This window comes from Myotis brandtii, unplaced genomic scaffold (genome assembly GCF_000412655.1).
Source record: "Myotis brandtii unplaced genomic scaffold, ASM41265v1 scaffold253, whole genome shotgun sequence".
Classification (NCBI taxonomy): domain Eukaryota; kingdom Metazoa; phylum Chordata; class Mammalia; order Chiroptera; family Vespertilionidae; genus Myotis; species Myotis brandtii.
Window position 1 is genome coordinate 2,430,314 of NW_005359590.1, and position 6,950 is coordinate 2,437,263.

Below are 6,950 nucleotides of genomic sequence, written 5' to 3' on the forward strand. Positions count from 1 at the left end.
TCCGGCTGGCGACGGGGGCGCTCCTGATGGCCTGCGTCATCCAGAAGGACGTTTTCTCAAGGTTTTTTGTTTTGTTTGTTTTTATGTTTTTGGCTTGGCCCGGAAGGAAGGTTTTGTTATGATCTTAATACTGGATTTCTGTTGCGGTCATTTCGTCAGGCAACTTCCGCCGTTGACCAATGTGTTGTCCTCAGGCTGGATTCGGCGAGAGGCCGTCCGGCCGGTAGTTAGTTTCTCAGACAAAAGCACCTCCCCGGGCCCGGGATTCCCTTCAGGCCGGTGCGTGGCGGGGCTCCCCGGGCGTCGGCTCGCCGAGGGGCAGTGCTGGTGGTGACATGGATGCGTTTGACATGTGCGAGCGTCAGGGGGCCGCGCTCTCCCATGGACCCGAGATCACTCTCAAGTGCCCCCCACTTCCCGAAAGTGCTTGTTTACGAGAGATTGCCCCTGTCGAGTTTGGTCATTTAGAACTTGGAATCCTTTTAAGAGGATAAAAAAAGATGTAACTCATTAAAAAAAAAAAAATCCACCTTTTGAGTTTGGGTGCATCGCTAGGGTGCGTCTCTCCCGTAGATGCTGCCGTCTTCCCTCTGTGAATTCAGGTGATAATCATACTGTCACGTTTATAATCAGGTCAGATCTGTGAAGACAAATGTAAAGACTGTAAGTGAGAAGATATCACGCCTACCGAACATGGACTTTCCATGCCATCGGCGCAGACTGGGTTCCTTCTGCCATTTGTACAAAATAACGAAGTACATGATAAGATAATAAGGAGATTAAACATTAAAAAACTGCACTTGGAAACTAAAATTTTACTAGTATACATTAAATTTCTATAAATGAAAGGAAGTCGTATATATTCAAGGTAAAAACATTGTCCTCGTGCATTCAGAGTTTCGCATTTTCCATTCTTTTCCTAGTTCTTCCAAGGAGATGTAGTGCCTCCTTGGGCCAAGCCATGTCTTTTTGAAGAACTTGGTGGAAGTGACTAGGGGCAGGCAGCTAGAAGGTTATTTTGCTGGTACACGAGGTGTTAAAGTGTATCACATTGACCTCCCTTCTATGGGCAGCCCTATTCTAAAAGGAGAGGGAAAGAAATGGAGCGTGTGCTGAGTGGTGATAGTGAACTCCGGCCTGCGTTCAGAGCAAAGGAAAAGGTTTAGGTAGTAATTGACCCTTCCGCCACACACAAGTGCGATGGAGTCTGTATGGTTGGCAGTGTGATGCAGGTATCTATCTACTAGCACTTTCTGTTAGCAAATAGTACATGAGTGTGTGTTGCATAACTTATTTAATAGGTAGTTTTGACCCTGATAATCCTTCATGCACAGATACAAATTGACTTCTTCAGGTTATGCTGGAAGCAAAGCCAGGACTAGCATCCATTGCTCTGAGACTATTGTTTTGCACTTACATGTTATGTTTGTTTTTCCTGGAACTCATGTGCTTTGTAGATCTGTATTGTCTTATTCCACAGTTCTTATATATCCTTTGCTTATGGAATAAATATATCTAAGAAAATTTGGTCTTTTGAGATAAATTCAAAAAGCAATTTCTATTTAATTTATTATTTTCCTATTATACAATTGGTATATTTTCACAGAAGACCTTTTTTTATATTTTTAGAAAATTTTTGGTATTAGTAATTTGGATTATGCCTAGTTTTGCGGTATTTAGATATTTGTGATATTGCAACATGTAAGTTTATAATTCTGCTAAGGGTTTCTTTCCAGGATGTGTTAAATTCTGGTATGTACCTGCCACCCATGTCTTTGCACAGTGAGAATTCCTGCCATTCTGGGGAAGTTCTGTCTTCACATTCAAAGCATCTGGAACTTGGCTTCCTTCCTCCAGCTGAACAGATAGTTACAAAGACTACTACCATTATTAGTAGAAGTAGCAATAGACTAATAGGATTTTCTCTTCCAGTTGGTGTTGCTATTGAACATGTGGAGTACTCTACCTTTGTTTAACATTTGTTGAACACATTAGGTACTTGGCACCATACTGGATTCTAAGAATGCAAAGATGAGTAAAAGAAAGACCCTGCTCAAAAAGTGCTTACCATCTAGGCTGAAATTCTCAACTTTGAGGTTTTGGTTTATAAAAATGAGAGCAATTAGGAGCTCAGAGTTCTGTAAGGAATGTCTGTATATGCATATGAAAGAAGCAGTGTAGTTTTAATTGGCTCTATCAGGGTAGTCCACCTGGGCATCTTGGTGGAAGCTCTAAAACTGTTAAAGTGTAATTTTCAGAAAGATAAAATCATAACACTCACCAAATACAAAGTGGGACAAAAGTAGGTTTACAGTTGTTTGTAGTAGTATTTTTCATACGAACAACTGTAAGCCTACCTTTGACCCCCCCATAAATGTCAATGATTTGGATTCAACTCATGACTTAATGAGGAAACTAATAAGCTGTTAAAGCCACTTAATATGAAAATTTATAGGCAATTTAATAAAGGAATGTTAAGGCAAGATTGTTGGTTTAAATACAAAATTAGTTAATATCCTACAACAAGCATGTCAAACTCAAAGGCTAACACGGGCCAAATAAACAAGGTTTAAGTTTATGTGGGCTGCAAAAAAACAAAAGCTTCAATTTTCATAGAAACTTAGGTTTATTTCGATAGAGACATGCTGAATACAAAGGGCTGAAGTAAAAGAGTAATCATTAACATAAAATAATAGAACATTTTAATAAAAATTAATACTTTTTCTTGAACATTAACCAGACACTGAATAACTGCACAAATGAATAAGTGTAATGCAAATAAACCTATTTTTCTTGTTCTCCAAAAGCGAAATATTTCCTGTTGTGCACACCAAACAAGTCAGTCCAAGACTAATGACGTGGCCATCGGCTGCTAAAATATTCGCTGCTAATATTAGTGGGGAGAAATGGTGTGCTGGTGCGTAAGGGAAATGAATGCAACACGATTATAGTAATCAGTCATTAGCGAACGCTGTAGTTCATTATTAATAATTATGTATAACAGGATATTGTAAAAATTAAGTTACTAAGTTTTTATTAAAATGTTTCTTACAATACCGTTATATTGTCTGGGCCACAAAAATATTTGTTGTGGGCTGCATACCCATGGACCACAAGTTTGACATGCTTGTCCTAGAAGAATATAAACAGTAGCCCTAGCCCGTTTGGCTCAGTGGATAGAGCGTCGGCCTGTGGACTGAAGGGTCCCAGGTTCGATTCTGGTAAAGGGCACATACCCAGGTTGCAGGCTCGATGCCCAGTTGGGGGGCCTGCAGGAGGCAGCCAATTAGTGGTTCTCTCTCATCACTGATGTTTCCAGCTCTCTCTATCACCCTTCCTCTCTGAAATCAATAAAAATATTTTAAAAAAGAATATAAACAGTAAATTTTGGGTTATCTTTTCTACAAATTAGAACTTGCATCTGTAACAGATAAAAAGCTCTAAATTAATCTTATAGATTTGTAATAGCCCAGTCAATAGAGAGCAATCAAAGGTTCTAGCACAACACTGCACTGAAGAACACCTAGGAATCTCTTTTGCTTATTTTCAAATTTTGGCTAAATTTTGTGGGGGAAAAAATGTGTGTGTGTGTGTGTGTGTGTGTGTGTGTGTGTGTGTACTAGAGGCCCGGTGCACGGATTCATGCACTGGTGGGGTCCCTCAGCCTGGCCTGTGTCCTTTCACAATCTGGGACCCCTCGGGGGATGTTGGAGAGCCGGTTTTGGCCCTATCCCCGCAGGCCACGCTGAGGGACCCCACTGGCGCCGGTAGAGTCCCTCGGCCTGGCCTGTGGGGATCGGGCCAAAACCAGCTCTCTGATATCCCCTGAGGGTCCTGGATTGTGAGAGTGCTCAGGCCTCTAGTATACATATAAGATCTTTGGTTAATCTCTTCCTGCCCTCCTCCCTTCCCTCTGAGATTCATCAGTCTGTTCCATGTTTCCATGCCTGTGCGTTGAGCGTCTGCCCCCTGGTGGTCAGTGCATGTCATAGCTACCTGTTGAATGGTCGGACACTTAACATATTAGCCTTTTTTATATATAGATATATATTTGGCAAAGTCACCATTGTTGACTTTGAAAATGCAAGGGATATTTTTAAACCAACATTAAATATTCATCTCACTATGTAGAAATATGAACATTGATGGAAAAATAATGTTGGAAATAGGAATGTGTTCTTTAACTTTTTGTTTTATTTTGTTTTTTAACTTTTAAAACAGAACTTCATCTTCAGCATTTAAATGCATACAGAACTACAAAGGGTAAAGCAGAGCAAAATGATGCTACTAATGGGTAATACATGCATTGTTAACATTACTGCTAAATTATGTATCTTACCTAAAAGAGCCAGAAACATAAATGCCTTCACCACTACTCCCCAAGAACATTGAAGCTATCGTATTACTTGGGGGCGGGGGGGAGAGGGAGCGGGGAAAAGAGCGTGGGATATATTTGTAAATGCAGTTTATTGCCTGCGTCTTAGAAATGCCTTTGGTATTTTGTGCATGTGCTGTTTGATTGTATGCTGAGAAATGTTAGTGTAAGCATTTTACATATGGGAAACATGCCTTAATGTCATTTTTTTTTATGATCCTCACCCGAGGATATATTTTTATTGAGAGAGAGAAAGAAACATTGATATGAAGGAGAAATATTGATCCATTGCCTCTGGTACTTGCCCTGACTGGGGATTGAACCCACAACCTAGGTATGTGCCCTGACTGGGAATCGAAACTGCAACCTTTTGGTGTATGGGACGATGCTCCAACCAACCAAGCCACATAGCCAAGGCCTTAATGTCATTTTATCAGGTTTTTTTAGTCCTTGATATTTCCCTTGTGCATGTCTTTTCTGTAAGGTGTTCCTCTGCAGGCTAGCTATGGCAAAGAAATTATCTATTGTCCTACTATCCGTAGTACAGATATCATAGAGAGCTAAAAAGAATTGGTTGAATTACTTTGTTCCTAAGACTAATTTGATTCAGGTTAAATATCGACTCCCCACCCTAATCATTAGTTTGCTCTTAGATATCTGTCTAAGATTTAAGAAGTGTGAGAAAATGTCTCACACTTAATTAATAGCAGGCAAGAAAAAAGAGGGTGGGGAGTTTTGTTTCAGAAATGTTTTTGTGAAATCTGAAAGATTCTAATGCTTCTGCCTTTGCACTAATGTCTGTTGGAACTGTTTTTAGAAGATTGCACTGGCTCTTTCCTGGGGCCTAGAAGAAGAGTATGGTGCTTTGAGAGAATAAAATTGATGTCACTGACATGAGAAGGTCAAGGAAGTAACATTGTGCTGAGTTCTGGAGGACATATTCAGATATATATTGAGTGCCTCCTGTGTGCCAGGCATTATTCTTTTTTGTTGTTGTTAATCCTCACCCGAGGCTATTTTTTCCCATTGATTTTTAGAAAGAGTGGAAGGGAGGGAGGGGGGAGAGGGAGAGACAGAATGAGAGAGGGGGAGAGAGAGACATCAATGTGAAAGAGACACATGGATTGGTTGCCTCCCTCACTGCCCCGGCCAAGGTCAGGGTTCAAACCTGCAACCCAGATACTTGCCCTTGACCCACAATGAAACCCTCCACCCTTTGGTGCACTGGTGGTCGACACTCTAATCACTGAACTACACCGGCCAGTGTCCAGGCACTATTCTTGATACTGAGGTTGTAGCACAACCCCTGCACTAATAAAACTTTCATTCTAAATGGCTGTGGCAGAGAGGACTGAAGAAGTAAATAATTATCTGAAAGATCAACAGGAATTAACAAAACAAAGGAAAGGGGGCAAGAAAGGTTTTGTGGCCTAGAGAAGGGTAGGAGCCTGACTTGTTTTAAAGAAGGAAGGAGATGAAACTAGTGGGGAGACTTTGGGGAGACCAGGTTAAGGAAGTCCTATAGGGTTATTTATATAACAAAGTAATTAGATTAACTTGATCAAAATTGCTTTTTGAAAATATCACTCCAATTGAAAGCTAGAAACTAATAGGAGACCCTATGATTTTTGTGGCCTGTTCTGGATTTCCTAAAGCCACTGAATATAACAGTAGAACTTCAGGGAGTCATTTGGAATTATGCCAAACTAAGAATTGACCCAAAATGACCCAAGGGGTTTAAGCCAGAACTGTATGAGCATTGGGGATGCATTTTAACTTACTGCATTTAGCTCCCTGTCGGGCATGATTTAGCAGTCTTCTAAATTCAGTTTAAGTTTGCTATGGTATATTTGCAGCAAAACTATTCCATTAAAGTGTTTTATGCTGAGTATGCAAAGCATTACCTGTGTTACCACTTGACATAAATCAAGTATGTCTTTTATATTAACCATGGCCTCTCTTTCAAGGGAACAGTAGTTTGATTATAGCCTCTGTTAGCCTGCATATTTGAATCAGGAAGGAATTTTAATGGAACTAATGGATTTAGCATTATCTCATGTAGTCTAGTCACGTTAAAAATTAACAACCTAAAATTCCTCTCTTATATAAAACATATGATAGTTAAGTAGAAAGGTTTTGAAATATATAGTGTTCCACATTTCACATTTTAATGTGTAGAGTTAAAGTAACACTGTGACTTCCAAATTCTCTGCCACTGGAACAAGTTGGGCACCATTGATCTAGTCTTACAGATCACATGCTATTTCATTCTAATCAAGGAAAATTTTAATGACAAAAATTTTAGCTTCAGCTAATAGTCTCTTTTACATGTTTTGATTATTTTATGGTAAGCCATCACCTGATATTAACCTAAATAGAATGATTTTCCTGTCCTGTAACTTACCTCATCCTATCTAATAATAGACAAACATGGTAATTAACCATACCTCCAACACGCTTCCCATTGGCTAATCAGGGCGATATGCAAATTAACTGCCAACCAAGATGGCGGCCGGCAGTCAGGCAGCTGAAGCAAACAGGAGGCTTGCTTGCTCCAGTGATGGAGAAAGCCAAG

At 40.0% G+C, this 6,950-nt stretch overlaps 1 protein-coding gene across 1 annotated transcript in view; it reads left to right on the forward strand.

The window, feature by feature from the left end:
* The first annotated feature begins 103 nt into the window (after positions 1-103).
* SOS2 (son of sevenless homolog 2 (Drosophila)) overlaps positions 104-6,950 on the forward strand; it is a 97,710-nt gene continuing 90,863 nt past the window's right edge. Inside the window, 2 exon segments of the mRNA XM_005867905.2 lie at positions 104-227; positions 230-279. Of these exon segments, the coding sequence (XP_005867967.2) occupies positions 119-227; positions 230-279 (159 nt within the window). The 5' untranslated portion in view covers positions 104-118.